The sequence below is a fragment of the Dendrobates tinctorius genome, unplaced genomic scaffold (genome assembly GCF_039654945.1).
Source record: "Dendrobates tinctorius isolate UK_male_01 unplaced genomic scaffold, ASM3965494v1 ptg000010l, whole genome shotgun sequence".
NCBI lineage: Eukaryota > Metazoa > Chordata > Amphibia > Anura > Dendrobatidae > Dendrobates > Dendrobates tinctorius.
The window spans coordinates 9,449,126-9,469,778 of NW_027361678.1; the positions used below are offsets into that span (position 1 = coordinate 9,449,126).

The 20,653-nt window shown below is 45.1% G+C and overlaps 1 protein-coding gene across 4 annotated transcripts in view; it reads left to right on the top strand.

The window, feature by feature from the left end:
• JMJD7 (jumonji domain containing 7) overlaps window positions 1-20,194 on the top strand; it is a 70,896-nt gene extending 50,702 nt beyond the window's left edge. For 3 of the 4 annotated variants that reach the window (XM_073586607.1, XM_073586621.1, XM_073586623.1), the window contains 2 exons: window positions 17,656-17,858; window positions 19,366-20,194. In XM_073586607.1, the coding sequence (XP_073442708.1) occupies window positions 17,656-17,858; window positions 19,366-19,965 (803 nt within the window). In that variant the 3' untranslated portion in view covers window positions 19,966-20,194. The remainder of the gene's footprint in view (window positions 1-17,655; window positions 17,859-19,365) is intronic. The other variant, XM_073586615.1, reaches the window with a different exon arrangement.
• The last annotated feature ends 459 nt before the right edge of the window (window positions 20,195-20,653 follow it).

Here is a 20,653-nt window from a genome sequence, read left to right on the forward strand (position 1 = left end):
TTTGTACACTTGTAGGTTACAAGAAGTGAGAGGAGATTAACACGACTATATAACATGTAGTCAGAGCTGTGCCCAGTATTTCAGTTCAGTCCTATTTATTGCTTTTAGGTACAGTACTCCTCCCAAAGCTCTGTCCCCTTTTGTACGCACGGTGACAGAATTCCTGGCAGAACTGCTATCCATTGGGCAACTAGATCCCCTGGTCATAGCCGCCCCTATCATACCTCCCAAGTTTTGAAGAAGGGAAAGAGGGACAAAGACTGCCACTCCCCGGCCACATACATTTCGCAACTAGTCACACCCATGGCCACGCCCAGTCGCACCCATTTAGCACTGCTGATCACACTGACTGGTACTGAGGGCACAGTGGCTGGCATTATGGGCACACTGACTGGCACTAAGGAAGAGAGAAAACAGATCTCTCAAAGAGATCCGGTGACTTCTATGATGAATCCCTGTTCCTTCTTTTCTCGAAAATTCTCCCCATCTGAACATAACTATGATGTGGGGAATCGGGATTTGTTGGCCATGAAATGGGCATTTGAAGAGTGGAGACATTGGAAGGAGGGAGCTAGACATCAAGTTGTGGTCCTCACCGACCACAAGAATTTGATTTATCTTGAATCAGCCAAACGCTTGAATCCTAGACAGGCTAGGTGGGCCTTGTTTTTCACGCGTTTTAATTTTGTGGTCTCTTTTCTTCCGGGCACTAAGAATGTTAAGGCGGACGCCCTTTCTAGGAGTTTCTTTGCGGATTCTCTTGATGTGACCAAGCCTACTACCATTCTAAATGAGGGTGTAGTTCTTTCCGCCATCTCACACGATTTGAGACGTGCCCTGGAGGACTTTCAGGAGGACACACCTGAACGTTGCCCTATGGGAAAATTTTATGCCCCTTACCAGTGGTGGAAAAGAGTAATGTCTGAAATCCATTGCTCTGCGTTGGCTGGTCATCCAGGTATTTTTGGTACCAGAGATTTGGTGAGTCGGTGTTTTTGGTGGCCTGCCTTATCTCGTGATGTCAGGAATTTTGTGTGGCCCTGTGGGACTTGTTCTCGGTCCAAGCCCTGTTCTCGTTCTAGTGGGTTGTTGATGCCCCTGCAGGCCATGGACTCATATCTCAATGGATTTTATCTCTGATCTTCCTGTCTCTCAGAGGATGACTGTTATCTGGGTGATCTGTGATAGATTTTCTAAGATGGTCCATCTTGTACCACTCCCAAAGTTGCCATCTTCTTCTGAGTTGGTGCCCTTATTTTTACAACAGGTGGTTCGATTGCACGGGATTCCTGAGAACATTGTGTCGGACAGAGGAGTCCAGTTTGTTTCCAGATTTTGGAGAGCTTTTTGTTCCAAACTGGGAGTTCAGTTATCTTTCTCCTCTGCATTTCATCCTCAGACCAATGGGCAGACTGAGAACAAACCAGAGATGAGATGTTTGATATCTGCTGATCAGGATGACTGGGTCTCATTTTTGCCCTTGGCCGAATTTGCGCTAAAGAATAGGGCTAGTTCTGCCACTTTGATGTTGCCCTTTTTCTGTAACTTTGGGTTTCATCCTCGATGTTCTTCAGGGCAGGTGGAATCTTCGGCCTGCCCAAGTGTGGATTCTGTGGTAGAGAGAATGCAGCAGATTTGGGACCAAGTGGTGGATAAGTTGTCCCACTCTCAGGAAAAAGCCCAACGGTTTTCCAACCGGCATAGGACCATTGGTCCCCGGTTTAAAGTGGGTGATATGGTTTGGTTGTCTTCAAAGAATATTCCTATGAAGGTTGCGTCTCCAAAATTCAAGCCAAGATTCATTGGACCTTATAAGAGTTTGGAAATCCTTAATCCCATTTCTTTCCGTTTGGCTCTTCCAGTTACATTTTAAAATTCATAACGTGTTTAATAAATCCTTGTTGAAGAGGTTTGTAGAGCCAGTAGTTCCCATGGCGGCACCTCCTGACCCTGTATTGGTTAAGGTAATTTGGAGTATGAGGTAGAGAAAATATTGGATTCTCGTTTGGCTAGACGGAGACTCCAGTACTTGGTCAAATGGAAGAGATATGGCCAGGAGGATAATTCTTGGGTCTCTGCTTCTGACATTCATGCCGAAAGATTGTTTCGTGCTTTTCACCGGGCCCATCCTGACCGGCCTGGTGGCGTGGATGAGGGTTCGGTGACCCCTCCTCAAATGGGGGGGTACTGTTGTGAATTCTCTCTCTGGCTTCCCTTTGGTGATTACTGAAGGTAGTGGAGCTGGTGAGATTGACAGAGGTGTTGCGAGTTCTCTTTATGGGCTCCCTCTGGTGGTTACTGGAGGTAGTGGAGCTGATCTGATTGACAGAGGCTTGCCACCTGATAATGAGGAAGACGATTGGAGATCTGGGGTTTCAGATTGGGATTTAAGACAGCCGACTCCCTCTATCCCTGCTGGTGATTTTCTTCCTGTGCCTCCTGAGGTCTGATGTCTCCTGCTCTGTCCCTGCAAGTTCAGCTAAGTGGTTCATTTGCTACTCTGTTTGCATTTGATCTGGTTTTGTCTATCTCTGCTTTGTGCGGGTCAGCCAGCTCCGGCTGGGGCTGTGCTGAGTCACCGCCCATATGTTACTGCTTGTGCCAGTTTGTTTTGTCCCCTGTTATATTGGTCTCTTTTTGCTTTGCTTTCAGAATATACCAGAGTGGTGATATTGTGGGGGCGAAGTCGTGCGACTTCAGTGTTTTTGTGCATCAGACGTGTTGGACTTTTGCAGGGTTTTTTGCGCGATTGCAGACAGTGTCTTTCCTTTCTGTCAGGAACACCGCACTGCACTTGCTCACTGAGCCAGTGCACATGTCCTGAGTACAAACACTGTGCACAAAGATACCTGCGGAGCGGGCAGCAGTGGTGACAATGCATGCTCCAGGACCTGAAGCACGTGACTGCTGGGGGCGTGGCCTAAGCTCCACAGAGCTAGGAGCTGCAGGGAAACTCCTAGAAAGGTAACTACAGGACAATGTTACCAAGGGGCATAGACAGAGACAGAAACCAGATCAAGCTGAGGTCAAAGCACAAGATAGCAATACAGTACCAAAGGATTAGACAGAATGGATATTGTTATGAATGAGTCAAAAAGAGAAATACTAGCTAAGTCCAGAAAACCAGAGAAGTTGGCAGCTATCGGATTGCAGACCCCTGAACCTATCAACAACAACTAGCAGTAGCCGTGGGGGGTTCCTACGGTGCCCTAGACCCCTCGATCACAGCCGGAGAACTAAATAGCCTAAAGACAGAAAGGGAAATCTAAACTGCCCCAGAGCAGACCCCAAAACAATAGGCAGCCCCCAACATATAATGACGGTGAAGCAAGATGAAAAATCACTCACACAGATAGAAAGATAGGCTGAGCAAATGATGGGGCCCAAGCTAACTAAATAGGAAAGTATAGAAAAGCTGCTGTCTGCAATCCGCCAAAACCCTATCAAAACAAGAGCCAACAGACTGATAGGGAAAAAAGCCCTGAAGACGCTAGGCTTCAAAAAGACTATATCAGTACTCAGGTATTTTCTGAAGACAGAGCAAAAAGGAATTCAGCTCACCCCAGCAGGGAATGGCAGAAATCCAGAAAAACAAGGCAAAACATAACCAAGACACAAATGCAAAAAGCAGAGCAGAAAACTTAGCTTTTGAGGAGCAGGAATCAGACTGGTCTCCTAGAATCCCTCAGAGAGATCACCAGCAAGGCAGAAGGGCGTCGGCTGCCTTATATCCAGTCAGCAATTCCAGTCACCCAGTCATCATCATCCTGCACAGGTGCTTGGTAATCAGCCTCACTACCTACCTTCACCAGAAGAGGGAGTTCATCAGACCTCAATGGTGAAGGGGAAAATGAACTCACAACAGGATATTCAGGACGTAGCAGTAGATCAGAAAACCAGAACTGGGATTAGACGGTACAATAGGGGTAAACTGTAACGGAGTAACGATAGCCAAGCCAGGAGGTCAGAACCAGAAAAGACAATGGTACCAAAACGAGAGACGGAGTACGGAGTGAAGGAACAAGCCGGGTCATACACAGGAAGCAAACAAACAACGCAGAGTACACGCACACCAGGGGTCAGACACACCAGAACAGCAGTATAACTGACAGAGAATGCTAGTTTGGAGTGAGTATAAATACCCCTCCCAGATCCAAAGAGAGGCCGGCAAAAGTTAACCCTGTGAGAACAGGACATTAACCATGTCCTAACCATGACAGTACCCCCTCTTAATGGGGGGGCCACTGGACCCCTAGGTTTCTCAGGGTACCTGGCATGAAAAGCCCGCACCAGTCGATCAGCGTGCACCGAACTGGCCGGAACCCACGACCGATCCTCAACGGAATATCCCTTCCAATGGATAAGGTGCTGAAGTCTCTGGCGCACCCACCGCGAATCAACGATGCGCCCTACCTCGTACTCCAGTTGACCCTCTACCAACACTGGTGGAGCCACAGATGAGGGATCTTCTCTAACTGTCCCCACAGGTTTTAATAGGGACCTGTGGAAGACGTTAGAGATTTTGAAGGAGGTGGGCAACTGTAATCTGTATGCCACCGGGTTGATCACCTCTACAATCTTGCATGGGCCAATAAATTTGGGGCCCAACTTCATAGAGGGTATTTTAAGTTTGATGTTATGGGTGGACAACCAGACTTTTTCCCCCACTGTCAACGCAGGAACCACCCCCCTCCTCCTGTCTGCAAAATGTTTGAACTTCTTCTGGGCTTTGGAGATGTTCCCCTGTACCTCCTTCCAGAGGATTTTTAATTGTTGTACCATCCCCTCGGCACCAGGGCAATCCGAATCCATACGGGAAAATTCCCCAAACTGCGGAACAAACCCATAATTGACCAGAAAGGGAGACTTTCCAGTAGACTGATTAATCCGACAGTTGAATGCAAATTCTGCCATGGGTAATACCTCACACCAGTCTTCCTGTTTGGAGGAGGCCAGGCATCTCAGAATCTGCTCCAATGACTGGTTGGTGCTTTCCGTTTGTCCGTTGGATTCCGGGTGATAGGCAGAGGTGAATGACAACGTGACCCCCAACTTCATACAAAACGCTCTCCAAAACCTGGCCACAAATTACACACCCCTGTCCGACACCACGTTCACAGGCACTCCATGCAGTCGAACAATGTGCTGTATAAACAAGCGGGCCAAGGTTTCAGCGGATGTTAATGCAGGTAATGGCACAAAGTGGGCTTGCTTAGAAAATCTATCAACCACTACCCATACCACTGAGTTGCCCTTGGAAGGTGGAAGGTTAGTGATAAATTCCATGGACAGGTGTGTCCATGGTTTATCTGGAATTGGCAAAGGCACCAATTCCCCGGCCGGACCTGAGAGCTTTTAGAGCGCGCGCACACCCCACAAGTATTCACAAACCTTTTTATATCAGTACCCATAGAGAGCCACCAAAAACCCCTAGCTACTGCCCCCCGGGTAGCTTCAATACCAGGGTGTGCACTTAACACAGAGTCATGAAATTCTTGAAGGAGTGTGGGACGGAATTGTTCGGGTACAAACAGTTTACCTGGGGGTTTATTCCTGGGAGCTTGTGCTTCCAGAATCTCTCTCTGTAACAGGAGATTTCGGCTACAACCACTCCCAGTTGAAGAATGGAGGAAGGAGGTTCTGGAGGGGACACAGAATCAAAACTTCGGGATAAGGCATCTGCCTTTACATTTTTAGACCCTGGTCGGATCGTGATGGTAAAATGAAATCGAGAAAAAAAAAGTGCCCACCGAGCTTGTCTGGGGGTCAATCTCTTAGCAGACTCGATATAGGCCAGGTTTTTATGATCAGTGATGACCGTAATGGGATGAGCGGCCCCCTCCAAAAAATGCCTCCATTCTTCAAACGCCAATTTAACTGCTAACAATTCCCTGTTACCGACATCATAGTTTCTCTCGGCCGAAGAAAACTTCTTAGAGAAAAAGGCACAGGGTTTGAGGTTAGTCAGGTTAGAGGGGCCCTGTAACAATACTGCCCCCACCCCCACCTCCGAAGCGTCGACCTCGACGATAAAAGGACTTGATGAATCGGGTTGTACCAACACAGGGGCTGTAGTAAAACACTTCTTTAATGCCAGGAAGGAATTTTTTGCGGCCACGGACCAATTTTTTACATCTGCCCTTTAAACCCCTTCCTGCCATCCGACGTACTATCCCGTCCATGGGACCTGGGCCCCTATGCCCATGGACGGGATAGTACGTCTCAGCGATCAGCGGCGCCCACATGGTGAGCGCCGCTGATCGCGGCCGGGTGTCAGCTGATTATCACAGCTGACACCCGGCACAATGTGTCAGGGGTGGTCACGGACCGCCCAGGACACGTTAACCCCTTGCACACTGCGATCAAACATGATCGCGGTGTACCGGGGGTTAAAGGGAAGCATCGGCAGGTAGGGGGCTCCCTCCGTGCTTCCCTGAGCCCCCCACGGCAGCGCAATGTGCAGCGCTGCTGCGGGGGGCTCCTTTCCTGCAGGCCCCCGAATCCAAGATGGCGACGGGGGCCTTCGGGGGCCTGCAGGAAGCTGGCTTCCTCAGTGTCTGCAAAGCGCAGGCATGAGGAAGCCTTCTGCACTGCCTGTGACAGATCGCTGACCTGTCACAGTGATCTGTGATGTGACAGATCAGCGATCTGTCACAGGACAGTGATGTCCCACCTGGGACTATTTAATAAAGTTAAAAAATAAATAAAAAAAAGGTGTTAAAATAATTTAAAAAAAAAATCGCCAAATAAATTAGAAAAAAAAAAAATATTCCTCCAATAAATCCATTTATTGGGAATAAAAAAAAAAAACAATAAAAGTACACATATTACGTATCGCCGCGTCCGTAACGACCCGCCCTATAAAACTGTCCCATTAGTTAACCCCTTTAGCGAACCCCTTAAAAAATAAAAATAAAAGCGAAGCAAAAAATAATGATTTATTATCATACCGCCAAACAAAAAGTGTAATAACGCGCGATCAAAAAGACGCATATAAATATCCATGGTACCGCTGAAAACGTCATCTTGTCCCACAAAAAACGAGCCGCCATACAGCATCATCAGCGAAAAAATAAAAAAGTTATAGCTCGCAGAATAAAGCGATGCAAAAATAATTATTTTTTATATAAAATAGTTTTCATTGCATAAAACCGACAAAACATAAAAAAACGACCTAAATGAGGTGCCTCTGTAACCGTACTGACCCGAAGAATAAAACCGCTTTATCAATTTTACCGCACGTGGAACAGTGTAAACGCACCCCCCCAAAAGAAATTCATGAAACGCTGGTTTTTGTTCATTCTGCGTCCCAAAAATCGGAATAAAAAGCGATCAAAAAATGTGACGTGCCCGAAAATGGTACCAATAAAAACGTCAACTCGTCCCGCAAAAAATAAGACCTCACATGACTCTGTGTGTCAAAATACGGAAAAATTATAGCTCTCAATATGTGGTGATGCAAAAACTATTTTTACAATAAAAAGCATCTTTTAGCGTGCGACAGCTGCCAAACATAAAAACCGCCATGAATAGTAAATCAAACCCCCCGTTATCACCCCCTTAGTTAGGGAAAAATAATAAAATTAAAAAAATGTATTTATTTCCATTTTTCCATTAGGGTTGGGGTTAGGGCTAGGGTTAGGGCTAGGGTTAGGGTTAGGGGTGTGTTGGGGTTCGGGTTGGAGTTAGAATTGGGGGTTTCCACTGTTTGGGCACATCAGGGGCTCTCCAAATGCAACATGGCATCTGATCTCAATTCCAGCCAATTCTGAGTTGAAAAAGTCAAATGGTGCTCCTTCCCTTCCAAGCTCTGCCATGCGCTCAAACAGTGTTTTACCCCCACATGTAGGGTATCAGCGATTTTTTTATTTTCACGTCCGAGTGTTATAAACTTCTGTGAAGCATTTGGGGGTCAAAGTGCTCACCACACATCTAGATAAGTTCCGTGGGGGGTCTAGTGTCCAAAATGGGGTCACTTGTGGGGAGTTTCAATGGTTTAGGTACATCAGGGGCTCTCCATACGCATTTGACACCCGCAGACCATTCCATCAAAGTCTGCATTCCAAAACGTCACTGCTTCCCTTCCGAGCCCCGACGTGTGTCCATACAGTAGTTTTCTCCCACATATGGAGTGTCAGCGTACTCAGGACAAATTGGACAACAACTTTTGGGGTCCAATTTCTCCTGGTACCCTTGGGAAAATAAAAAAATGGTGACTAAAAGATCATGTTTGTGGAAAAAATACGAATTTTTTATTTTCACGCCCGGGCGTTATAAACTTCTGTGAAGCACTGGGGGGGTTCAAAGTGCTCACCACACATCTAGATAAGTTCCTTGGGGGGGCTAGTTTACAAAATGGTGTCACTTGTGGGGGGTTTCCACTGTTTAGGTACATTAGGGGCTCTCCAAAGGCAACATGACACCCGCAGACCATTCTATCAAAGTCTGCATTCCAAAACGTCACTACTTCCCTTCCGAGCCCCGACGTGTGCCCATACAGTAGTTTTCTCCCACATATGGGGTATCAGCATACTCCGGACAAATTGGACAACAACTTTTGGGGTCCAATTTCTCCTGGTACCCTTGGGAAAATAAAAAAATGGTGACTAAAAGATCATGTTTGTGGAAAAAATACGAATTTTTTATTTTCACGCCCGGGCGTTATAAACTTCTGTGAAGCACTGGGGGGGTTCAAAGTGCTCACCACACATCTAGATAAGTTCCTTGGGGGGTCTAGTTTACAAAATCGTGTAATTTGTGGGGGCGTTCCACTGTTTAGGTACATCAGGGGTTTTCCAATCGCGACATGGTGTCCGATCTCAATTCCAGCCAAAAACGTCAAATGGCGCTGCTTCCCTTCCGAGCTCTGCCATGCACCCAAATAGTGGTTTACCCCCACATGTGGGGTATCAGCGTACTCAGGACAAATTGCACAATAACTTTTAGGGTCCTGTTACCCTTGGAAAAATAAGAATTGAGGGTGAAAAGATCATTTTTGTGGAAAAAATATGATTTTTTAATTGTACGGCTTTATGTTATAAACTTCTGTGAAGCCCATGGGGGTTCAAAGTTCTCACCACACATCTAGATAAGTTCCTTAGGGGGTCTAGTTTCCAAAATGGTGTCATTTGTGGGGGGTTTCCACTGTTTTGGTACATCAGGAGTTTTCCAAACGCGACATGGTGTCCGATCTCAATTCCAGCCAAAAACGTCAAATGGCGCTGCTTCCCTTCCGAGCTCTGCCATGCGCCCAAATAGTGGTTTACCGCCACATGTGGGGTATCAGCATACTCAGGACAAATTGCACAATAACTTTTAGGGTCCTGTTACCCTTGGTAAAATAAAAATTGGTGACTAAAAGATCATGTTTGTGGAAAAAATACGATTTTTTTATTTTCACGCCCAGACATTATAAACTTCTGTGAAGCACTGGGGGGTTCAAAGTTCTCACCACACATCTAGATAAGTTCCTTGGGGGGGTCTAGTTTCCAAAATGGTGTCATTTGTGGGGGGTTTCCACTGTATTGGTACATCAGGGGCTTTCCAAACGCGACATGGTGTCCGATCTCAATTCCAGCCAAAAACGTCAAATGGCGCTGCTTCCCTTCCGAGCTCTGCCATGCGCCCAAATAGTGGTTTACCCCCACATGTGGGGTATCAGCGTACTCAGGACAAATTGCACAATAACTTTTAGGGTCCTGTTACCCTTGGGAAAATAAAAATTGGGGTGAAAAGATCATTTTTGTGGAAAAAATATGGTTTTTTAATTGTACTGCTGTACGTTATAAACTTCTGTAAAGCCTTTGTGGGTTCAAAGTTCTCACCACATATCTAGATAAGTTCCTTGGGGGGTCTAGTTTCCACAATGGGGTCACTTGTAGGGGGTTTCCAATGATTAGGTACATCAGGGACTCTCCAAACGTGACATGGCGTCCAATCTGAATTCCAGCCAATTTTGCATTGAAAAAGTCAAACGGCGCTCCTTCCATTCTGAGCTCTGCCATGCGCCGAAACAGTCGTTCCCCCCACATATCAGCTATCAGCGTACTCAGGACAAATTGCACAATAACTTTTGCAGTCCAATTTCTCCTGTTACCCTTGGTAAAATAAAAAAAATTGAACCTGAAGTATTTTTTTTATGAAAAAAAGTTAGATGTTCATTTTTTTTAAATATTCAAAAAAATTCCTGTGACGCACCTAAAGGGTTAATAAACTTCTTGAATGTGGTTTTGAGCACCTTAAGGGGTGCAGTTTTTAGAATGGTGTCACTTTTGGGTATTTTCTATCATATAGACCCCTCAAAGTGGCTTCAAATGTGATGTGGTCCTAAAAATAAAATGGTGTTGTAAAAATGAGAAATCGCTGGTCAACTTTTAACCCTTATACAGTGGGGCAAAAAAGTATTTAGTCAGTCAGCAATAGTGCAAGTTCCACCACCTAAAAAGATGAGAGGCGTCTGTAATTTACATCATAGGTAGACCTCAACTATGGGAGACAAACTGAGAAAAAAAAATCCAGAAAATCACATTGTCTGTTTTTTTTTCATTTTATTTGCATATTATGGTGGAAAATAAGTATTTGGTCAGAAACAAGCAATCAAGATTTCTGGCTCTCACAGACCTGTAACTTCTTCTTTAAGAGTCTCCTCTTTCCTCCACTCATTACCTGTAGTAATGGCACCTGTTTAAACTTGTTATCAGTATAAAAAGACACCTGTGCACACCCTCAAACAGTCTGACTCCAAACTCCACTATGGTGAAGACCAAAGAGCTGTCAAAGGACACCAGAAACAAAATTGTAGCCCTGCACCAGGCTGGGAAGACTGAATCTGCAATAGCCAACCAGCTTGGAGTGAAGAAATCAACTGTGGGAGCAATAATTAGAAAATGGAAGACATACAAGACCACTGATAATCTCCCTCGATCTGGTGCTCCACGCAAAATCCCACCCCGTGGGGTCAGAATGATCACAAGAACGGTGAGCAAAAATCCCAGAACCACGCGGGGGGACCTAGTGAATGAACTGCAGAGAGCTGGGACCAATGTAACAAGGCCTACCATAAGTAACACTACGCCACCATGGACTCAGATCCTGCAGTGCCAGACGTGTCCCACTGCTTAAGCCTGTACATGTCCGGGCCCGTCTGAAGTTTGCTAGAGAGCATTTGGATGATCCAGAGGAGTTTTGGGAGAATGTCCTATGGTCTGATGAAACCAAACTGGAACTGTTTGGTAGAAACACAACTTGTCGTGTTTGGAGGAAAAAGAATACTGAGTTGCATCCATCAAACACCATACCTACTGTAAAGCATGGTGGTGGAAACATCATGCTTTGGGGCTGTTTCTCTGCAAAGGGGCCAGGACGACTGATCCGGGTACATGAAAGAATGAATGGGGCCATGTATCGTGAGATTTTGAGTGCAAACCTCCTTCCATCAGCAAGGGCATTGATGATGAAACGTGGCTGGGTCTTTCAACATGACAATGATCCAAAGCACACCACCAGGGCAACGAAGGAGTGGCTTCGTAAGAAGCATTTCAAGGTCCTGGAGTGGCCTAGCCAGTCTCCAGATCTCAACCCTATTGAAAACCTTTGGAGGGAGTTGAAAGTCCGTGTTGCCAAGCGAAAAGCCAAAAACATCACTGCTCTAGAGGAGATCTGCATGGAGGAATGGGCCAACATACCAACAACAGTGTGTGGCAACCTTGTGAAGACTTACAGAAAACGTTTGACCTCTGTCATTGCCAACAAAGGATATATCACAAAGTATTGAGATGAAATTTTGTTTCTGACCAAATACTTATTTTCCACCATAATATGCAAATAACATGAAAAAAAAACAGACAATGTGATTTTCTGGATTTTTTTTCTCAGTTTGTCTCCCATAGTTGAGGTCTACCTATGATGTAAATTACAGACGCCTCTCATCTTTTTAAGTGGTGGAACTTGCACTATTGCTGACTGACTAAATACTTTTTTGCCCCACTGTAACTTCCTAACAAAAAAAAATTTTGATTCCAAAATTGTGTTGATGTAAAGCAAACATGTGGGAAATGTTAGTTATCAAGTTTTTTGTGTGCCGTATCTCTGTGATTTAAGGGCATAAAAATTCAAATTTGGAAAATTGCGAAATTTTCAAAATTTTCGCCAAATTTCCGTTTTTCTCACAAATAAACGCAAGTTATTTGAATGAAATTTTACCACTAACATGAAGTACAATATGTCACGAGAAAACAGTGTCAGAATCACCGGGATCCATGGAAGCGTTCCAGAGTTATGACCTCATAAAGGTACAGTGGTCAGAATTGTAAAAATTGGCCCGGTCATGAATGTGCAAACCACCCTTGGGGGTGAAGGGGTTAAGAGTGAGGTCCATCAAGGGTTTTACAACCTGCGAGAACCCTTTAATGAACTTCCTATAATAATTAGCGAAGCCCAGAAATCGCTGCAACCCCTTCAGGTCATGAGGCTGCACCCAATCTGTAATGGCCTGAACCTTCCCTGGATCCATGCGGAATCCCTCCCCGGATACAATTACACCCAGAAAAAACAGTTCTTGCATATAAAATGAGCACTTCTCCAGCTTAGCATACAAATGGTTCTCCCGGAGTCTCATAAGCACCGTACGCAGTTGATGCAAGTGTGACTGACTGTCCTCAGAGTAAATCAAGATGTCATCCAGGTAAATGACTACGTAACGTCCAATCAAGTAAGAAAAAACAACATTAATTAAGTTCTGCAAAACCGCAAGAGCGTTAGTGAGGCCAAAGAGCATAACCAGGTTTTCAAACAGCCCCTCAGTTGTGAGGAATGCTGTTTTCCATTCATCCCCCTCCCGGATCCTTATAAGGTTATAAGCCCCTCATAGATCGAGCTTAGAAAACCATTTGGCCCCCGTGAGTTGATTGCATAGATCAGGAATCAACGGGAGAGGGTATGTGTTCTTAACAGTAATTTTGTTCAGTTCTCGAAAGTCGAGGCACGGTCGCAACCCACCATCTTTTTTCTATACAAAGAAAAACCCCGCTGCCACGGGTGAGACCGAGGGACGAATATGCCCCTTGCGAAGGCTTTCTTTAATATACTCTTTCATAGCTTGGCGCTCAGGCCCGGACAAATTAAACAAACGAGCCTTGGATAATTTGGCTCCAGGTACTAAATCGATAGCACAGTCATATGGTCTATGTGGTGGGAGCACCTCAGCCTCGCTTTCGGAAAACACATCTTTAAAGTCTCTCAGGTACTCCGGAATACCCTCCAGACCGACAGATGACACAGATACGGATTTTATCGGATTGACAAAAGGAACTGGGTTACAACACAGACCATTATCATGACATCCCCATCGGGTGATCTCCCCCTTCACCCAATCAATAAGAGGATTGTGGCGTTGCAATCAGGGCATTCCCAATACCAGTCCTGCAGGCAGATTATTCATAATGAAACAACTTAAATTTTCCACATGAGTGGTACAAGGGAGACTCTTGTTGCATCATTCCTCTAGCACGGAGTCTTCGGTCCATACGGACCGCCTGCATCATGGCTTCTTCCAGGGTATCAGGAGGCGGATGTAATGCCAGAGCATCCTGCAGATGGTCAGAAAGGCCCCAGCGAAACAGCCCCCTCCGGGCGTCGTCGTTCCAGGAGACTTCGGCGGTCCAACGTCTAAACTCTGAGCAGAACCATTCAGCAGAGTGCCTCCCCTGTGTCACACTCATCACCATATCCTCAGCCAGACGCACTCTATCAGGCTCGTCATAGATGTGCCGCAGAGCCTCAAAGAACAAGTTCACTGAGATACGTTCAGGATCAGAGGAAGACAGAGAGAAAGCCCATGCTTGCGGAGCCCCCCGAAGTAGGGAAATAATGACCCCCACCCTCTGGAACTCATCCCCGGAGGTGCGGGGCCTTAGAGAAAAAAAAGCTTGCATCCTTCTCTGAAAGACCTGAACTCCTTTTTATCCCCTGAGAAAGGGTCGGGCAATTTGACCGGAGATTCAGGGTACGCTAATGACACATCTCTACCCCCAGAACTAGAAGCCCCTGCATCGACAGCCCCCTTCACAGTAACCACCAACTGTTGCTGGGTATGGGCCATCGTGCGCTGTTCCACATTGAGTTTATGGAACATTTGGGTCAGGTGCTTGACCTGATCAGCCAAGGCTTGTATGGGATCCATGAGGATAACACACTTTTTTTTTTTTTTTTTTTCCCTACAAAGACTGCACAAAGATACCTGCGGAGCGGGCAGCAGTGGTGACAATGCATGCTCCAGGACCTGAAGCACATGACTGCTGGGGGCGTGGCCTAAGCACCACAGAGCTTGGAGCTGCAGGGAAACGCCTAGAAAGGTAACTACAGGACAATGTTATCAAGGGGCATAGACAGAGACAGAAACCAGATCAAGCCGAGGTCAAAGCACGAGATAGCAATACAGTACCAAAGGATTAGACAGAATGGATAGTCAGGACGTAGCAATAGATTAGAAAACCAGAACGGGCATTAGACTATGGGTAAACTGTAACGGAGTAAGGATAGCCAAGCCAGGAGGTCAGAACCAGAAAAGTCAATGGTACCAAAACGAGAGACGGAGTACAGAGTGAAGGAACAAGCCGGGTCATACACGGGAAGCAAACAAACAACGCAGAGTACATGCACACCATGGGTCAGACGCACCAGAACAGCAGTATAACTGACAGAGAATGCTAGTTTGGAGTGAGTATAAATACCCCTCCCAGATCCAAAGAGAGGCCGGCAAAAGTTAACCCTGTGAGAACAGGACATTAACCATGTCCTAACCATGACACTTTCCTGTCCTGTCTAGTCAGTGTGGGCCCCATCGTTTGCTCAGTCTATTTTTATGCCTGCGTTTGTGTTTTCATCTGGTCTCACCGACAATATATGTTTGGGGGCTATTACTTTGGGGTCTGCTCCGGGGCAGTTTAGATTTCCCCTTTCTTGCTTTAGACTTAGTTAGCTCTCCGGCTGTGTTGAGGCGTCTAGGATCATCATAGGTACACTCCACGACTACTGCTAGTTGTGTGGACAGGATCAGGGGTCTGCAATCCGCTTACTTATCAACCTGCGGAGACACCATCACGTGTTTCTCAACGCAGTGATTCTAGAGCACTGCCCCCATCCCTTATGGGAAATATGCAAAACATGCAAAACAGAAGCCGCGGAGACACCATCACATGTTTCTCAACGCAAGCAATGACCAGCCAGGTCTTTCCCCGGGAAGGAACAACCACGGGAAGGGCAGTCTCCAATGAAGGAAACCACCTATGCCAAAACATGGTATCCATCCACAGACAACTGTTTCGGGGTGTTGCCCCTCATCAGTGTGGAGTAGGAAACTGGCTGGTAGGAGCAATGCCTAGTAAAAGACTGTGAAGATGAGGATGAATGAACTCATGGAGATCAACATCCAACACTGCGGAGAGACACCATCACGTGTTTCTCAACGCAGTGATTCTAGAGCACTGCCCCCATCCCTTATGGGAAATATGCAAAACAGAAGCCGCGGAGACACCATCACATGTTTCTCAACGCAAGCAATGACCAGCCAGGTCTTTCCCCGGGAAGGAACAACCACGGGAAGGGCAGTCTCCAATGAAGGAAACCACCTATGCCAAAACATGGTATCCATCCACAGACAGCTGTTTCGGGGTATTGCCCCTCATCAGTGTGGAGTAGGAAACTGGCTGGTAGGAGCAATGCCTAGTAAAAGACTGTGAAGATGAGGATGAATGAACTCATGGAGATCAACATCCAACACTGCGGAGACACCATCACGTGTTTCTCAACGCAGTGATTCTAGAGCACTGCCCCCATCCCTTATGGGAAATATGCTATTACCGCATTTGCAGTGATGTCACTATTACCGTGTGTGCAGTGATGTCACTATTACCGCATTTGCAGTGATGTCACTATTACCGCATTTGCAGTGATGTCACTATTACCGTGTGTAGAGTGATGTCACTATTACCGCATTTGCATTGATGTCACTATTACCGTGCGTGCGGTGATGTCACTATTACCGCATTTGCAGTGATGTCACTATTACCGTGTGTGCAGTGATGTCACTATTACCGCATTTGCATTGATGTCACTATTACCGCATTTGCATTGATGTCACTATTACCGTGCGTGCGGTGATGTCACTATTACCGCATTTGCAGTGATGTCACTATTACCGCGTGTGCAGTGATGTCACTATTACCGTGTGCGGTGATGTCACTATTACCAGGTGTGCAGTGATGTCACTATTACCGTGTGTGCAGTGATGTCACAAACACATTGTTCTGTATTATGTCCGTTACTTTGTGGCACTTTTTCTGGGCTGTGCCTAGATTGGAAAGGTTTCCTTCAGGATCCGCTTCCAAAATGTGACCTGCAGTTTTTTTTCCCACCAGATATTTTTGAAAATCCCTTCAAGATAACGGCTGAGTGGCGGGGGTTGCAGTTGTTGTACCTCGGTCTATCAGACACTGATGACCTATCCTAAGGATAAGTTATCAATGCTAAAGTAGTGGATAACTTCCTTGACGTGTGCACATACACTAAAACTACATGTAGATGAAGTTGAAGAGCTACAAATTTGTCTAGGCAGTAAACAATTAAAAAAAACCTCTGTACAGCATAGTGAATTTCCCATGAAAATGAAAATAGGGAAATTTTTCAAGGAGAATTTTGAAGAGGATTCGATGCAAAAACTCCATAAAAAAAAACCCTGTAATGTGTATGGGGAATCTGACGAGAACCCTGTGTATATAAGGAGTTTTTTGTAGCTGGTCAAATGAAAACGTTATCAAAACTGGTTTCAGAAAAAAAACTTGCAAAATTCATCAAAACCATTTCAGGAACCCCAAAAAACTCCACCTTAGAGTTTCCTGACGAAGTTTTCACTAGAAAACTCGTCATTTTTTAACTATTTAAAAAAACTTAGAGTGAACATTGTACTCTTCATAATGATGGTCACTTTTTATCTTTCCCGTCAAGTGTTTTCCAAAATCTGAAGAGTAAACACAACACTTAAAATCTGAACATGTGAGCGCAAACTGGAATAAACATAGCAATGAATGGGAAGAGTCTTTCAGGCATTTTAGAAGCTTTTTTTTTAGAGGGAACATCTTTTGACTATGTGAAAAATTATTTTTGGAGAAGTTGAGAGGAAACTCTAGAATCCTCCTCAAATACATAGAGCTTCTACCCAGTTTCGACTCCAGAAACTCAGCATAAAGACTCATGTACTCATATCAGGTTTTTGTGTTAAATGTTTATTTTTTTTTTCTCTGGATTTTTGTCAGTTTTTTTTTTACACATCAAAATCTATATTAAAATAGAAAATATAAATCTTGCAATTTTCCCACTGGTCACTAGGGCTTTTTGACTTTTATTGTTTCAGGAAACAACAAATGTACATAGCCACAATAGTCTGATTTTGGCCCCAGCTTGATTACTGAAGCTTCTAATGAGTGTATGTCAGCTGTGACATTGCCTATTCTGATTGGAGGATCCTGTGTTATCAGCTGTGTACAGAGATGTCACCTGTCATTGTGATCCTGCCTCTGCTGATAAGGAGCCTGCTGAAAACTGTTTAAAAATGTGAGTTATCGTTCGTGTGATCATTCTGACTTTTTCTATCTCTTCTAGGACCCGGTCCGTTCCCTGCCCTCATTGATCTCTATGGCACAGGCGGAGGTCTCATGGAGCACAGAGCTAGTCTCCTGGCCAGCCATGGCTTTTGCACTATGGCACTGGCCTATTTTGATTATGAAGACCTTCCAAAAAACCTTGGGGGGCTTTATTTGGATTACTTTAGAAATGCATTGGAATTTCTTAGATGCCACCCAAAGGTATTTTTTTTAATTTTTCCTTTTTTATTTTGTCTTGACATTCATTTTCTCTGGCACTGCTGCTTTTTCTATAACCATATTTTTTCAAATATCCAGCATCCGTGCTTCCTAAACATGTATTTATTCACTAATGGCCTGATCAGATAGTTTGGAAAAGTGTTTTAATAAATATGCCAATCCCACAATATCTGAAAAAGAGTTGTCAGCATCCCAGTTGTTGTGAAACTACAACTCTCGGCGTTCCTTAGGGCTCATTTAGACATCAGACTTTTCCATGTATGAGAAAAACAAATTAATTATTCTGATCAGTAATTTTGAACTTGACGGTAACTCGCAAGCCTTGTCAGTGCCATCCTGCTCACTGCGTTCATCGCCCTACTTCTCCCAGTGTCAGGCCATCGCACTGAACTGCTTCTTGCAGCACTTCAAGCACAGCGGCAATCCTCATTTGGCTGGAGAGCCTTCACCTGGCTATAGCAAAGTGCTGCCAGACTCTGCAGGAATTTAACTCACCCTGTCCTGCATAGTTTTGCTTCCCTGGCCTATCCCCTGCCAGCAGAGGAAATATTAGGCAGCTCCTCCTTCCATAACTTGTCTCTAGTTACCAGTCTAGGTTCATTCTTGTTTTGTCTCTCCTGTTACTGACCCAGCTTGTTTACTTGTTTTGTCTGATCTCTCCACTCCTGATCCCGGCTTTATATGTTGTACCTGTGCTGCGTGCCCTGACCTCGGACTGTCTGTCCTCACCCTCTGTGCCTCGTATTTCTGCTTTGACCCGTAGGTTAGCTGCTGCAGGTCCAAGCATTGCCTTGGACTGTCACCTAGTGACTTCCGTAATGGCCCAGCCTGTCCTCACCATCAGGGGCTCTAGTGACGGTCAGGTAGTCACTTAATTACGTCTCTCCAGGGTAAACCCGGCCAGTGACACAATGGGTTTGTCACAGTTTGATCAGTGTGTAGTTCTAGTGTTTCGAGAAAAAAAATGTACACCTTTTCCATTCTGTCAGTCCTTGAAATTGAACTGCACTCTAATGTCATCTGAATGCAGGCCGATTTTTTTTTTTCACAGACTCATTGACTTGCAATGCTGATTTTGATCTGATTCTCAGTTCAAAATCAGACATGTCTCCACCATTTTCTATAGACCTCTTGGTCTGAGGAAAATTTTGCACATGTGAATGGCCCCATAGACTATCGTAGGTTCGAGCGCTATCCCTGAAAACCATGGATAGCACTCGTACGCAAAAATCAGACGTCTGAATGAGCCCTTACAGAGAGAGGTTACATACGTTGAAAAAAGACCTAGGTCAATCAATCAATCAAGTACAATCTTGCCAGGCCGCTGTCCGGGTATGGTGAACATTGTAGTTTCACAAGAGCGGAGCGTTGCTGATCACTGCAAAACAGCTTTTTACTGGAAATAGAAGTGCAGAGCCGCGTTCGGTCCATGCACATATTTTGTAGAACATTTTCTGATTTCTGATATTCTGCTTTTAAACTGTTGTAGGTTGACGAAGAAAGAATTGGAGTCATTGGTATCTCGAAAGGTGCCGATTTGGCTCTGAGCATGGCAACTTTCCTAACTGGGATTAAAGCAGCCGTCAGCATATCTGGTTGTGGCGCCAACACTTTTGCCCCTTTACCATGTGGTAAGTTCGTCATCCCATGTATTGGATTCAATGCTGAGAAGATTAAGTTCACAGACACTGGTGAGTTTGACTTCTCAGAATCCATGGATGATCCGTTGGATCCAGCAAATTCAGAGTGTCTTATTCCAGTAGAACGGTCCCCAGCGGCTTTTCTCGTTTTGAGCGGATTAGATGACAAAAACTGGCCTAGTGCCACATATGCTGATCAACTGGTCGCCCGTCTCAAAGCTCATCAGAAGGATGTGGAGTTTCAGTGCTATCCTGGCGCCGGGCACCTACTCGAGCCCCCTTATTCACCATTGTGCAGTGCTTCCCACCACAAACTGCTGGGTATGCCAATGTTGTGGGGAGGACGAATGAAAGAACATGCCAAAGCACAGGAAGATGCCTGGAAAAAAATCCTAACTTTTTTTTCAAAGCACCTTAAAGGGACAAAATCTGCGACCTGCCGCCTCTAAGTCACATCCAAAATGAGCGCAGTAAATGACGTGATGCTGAGACTGATCAATTGCTGTGTTGTTAGCTCGCTTACCTTAGATTATAATTGATATCAGGAGTGCAATGAAGGCATAGTAAATGGTCAGCTGTAGCAGAGTGAAATCAATTTCCTAGGAATTCTGATCAATTATAGGGTTAATAAATTATTCGATTGTACTAATAAAGATTGTTCATGTAACTGCACAGTAAGCTACGATGCATCTACACTGCTAAGTAATTTGTCAAGCATATCCATAGTTCACCCAGCGGAGGCCTAAAGTATATCCTTTTAGCCTCTATAGGGGTGGTATAAAGGTCAGTGGTGGGTTAAGACCTGTAAGTAATAGAGCCTATAAAATGGAAGCCATGATAGCCGTGCAAAGATTACTTAGGCTGCATTCACACATCCATTGTGCACATCCATTTTTTTAAATAGACAGTACACGGCCCTATTGAGTACTTTCATTGATCTATACACACATCAGTTCTGCGGATCAGATTTGGCCATAAAATTCTTTGGGGGATCTGTGAAAAACTGAAGACAGACTTTGTATTTCAGAGTGAGGTCCGAGTTTTTAGGAGTCAAATGGATAAATGAAAGTTTATACAGTCCACCTGCTGTGGACTTTTACGAGAGTAAATCTAAAGGCAATACAAATGACACAGACG